This window comes from Arachis ipaensis, chromosome B04 (genome assembly GCF_000816755.2).
Source record: "Arachis ipaensis cultivar K30076 chromosome B04, Araip1.1, whole genome shotgun sequence".
NCBI lineage: Eukaryota > Viridiplantae > Streptophyta > Magnoliopsida > Fabales > Fabaceae > Arachis > Arachis ipaensis.
Genome location: NC_029788.2, coordinates 20,635,740 through 20,637,234, shown reverse-complemented (window position 1 = coordinate 20,637,234; position 1,495 = coordinate 20,635,740). Strand labels below are relative to the sequence as shown.

At 36.8% G+C, this 1,495-nt stretch overlaps 1 protein-coding gene across 1 annotated transcript in view; it reads left to right on the top strand.

The window, feature by feature from the left end:
- The window catches only part of LOC107639100 (cationic amino acid transporter 5), a 2,930-nt gene continuing 1,797 nt past the window's right edge, over window positions 363–1,495 (top strand). The window contains exon 1 of the mRNA XM_016342518.2: window positions 363–1,270. Coding sequence (XP_016198004.1) covers window positions 499–1,270 — 772 coding nt within the window. The 5' untranslated portion in view covers window positions 363–498. The remainder of the gene's footprint in view (window positions 1,271–1,495) is intronic.

Below are 1,495 nucleotides of genomic sequence, written 5' to 3'. Positions count from 1 at the left end.
ACATGAATAACCACCAATAAAATAAAAACACACTACACCTCTAAATTATCCACCTAAATCTTAATATTAGAATAATCATCCGTACACCTAACCATTCGTACACCTAGTAAAATGAACATCCGATATATTTATTGTTCACATTATTTACCAATGTTAGTTAGCTATACTTTTCCATTGATTTTTTATGGGATACCATCAACTCTTGCATGATGCAATACTGGCAAGCGTCTATTAAATAGACAATAAGAGGTAGTTGCAGAGGAGTTTGCGAAACTAATAACAATCTTTTCATTTCTTTTTATCTGCCATTCTTATGGTTATTTTCCGATTATTTTTAATATATTCTTAAATGAAGTATAAAAAATTGTCACTGTACACTAACGAATAAAAAACTAAACTAAACTAAACTCACTCTCAACAGTTCCTTGATAAATACATTTGTATTCAGATACATGGATTCAAATATGAGCAGCACATAGAAGATTTCTACAAATTGCAATGGCTTCTACAAGAAGTTATTGGAGATGGAGCAAGCAAGATTTCTTGCCAGAAGAGTCCTTCCAAACCTGGACGAACTACACCTCTGCCCTCTCACAAACATGGTTCAGATTCAAGAACCGCCTAACATCAAGATCAGATGATGAAACCGAAACTACACAACTCAGAAAGCAAAGCGAGAATGAAATGAAGCGTTGCCTCAGTTGGTGGGACCTAATCTGGTTCGGTTTCGGAGCAGTGGTTGGTGCTGGAATCTTCGTTCTAACCGGAGAAGAAGCTCATGATACCGTTGGTCCAGCTATTATCTTATCCTATGCAGTTTCTGGAATCTCAGCAATGCTTTCAGTCTTCTGTTACACCGAATTCGCCGTTGAAGTTCCGGTAGCCGGCGGCTCTTTCGCTTACCTGAGAATTGAGTTGGGAGATTTTGCTGCCTTCATAGCTGCAGGCAACATTCTTCTTGAAAGCATTGTTGGAACTGCAGCGGTTTCCAGATCTTGGACTTCTTACTTCACAAGCCTTTTGAATAAACCAAAAAACTCCCTGCGGATCAAGACCGGTCTCAAAGACGGTTACAACTTGCTTGATCCTATTGCTGTTGTGGTTCTTGCCGCCGCCTCCGCCATCGCCATCAGCAGCACTAGGAAAACCTCCTACATCAATTGGATTGCATCTGCTGTCAACACTTTGGTGATTTTGTTTGTGATCATTGCAGGGCTTGTTCATGCTGACACATCAAATTTGACACCTTTTCTCCCATTTGGTGCTAAAGGTATTCATATTCATAATTAAATTTCATAATGAGTTTGTGTTTATGTTGTCTTCTTGTTTTCTTGCAATAAGTTTCACTTTACTGTGCTGAATTTCTTTTGCTAAAAAAAATCATTACATGTTAAAATTTAAAATATATATTAAAATATACAGATATATACAGATATAGGATACCTGACTTGGTAGTTAATTTTAATGTGGATATAGTATTTTTTATAATATAATC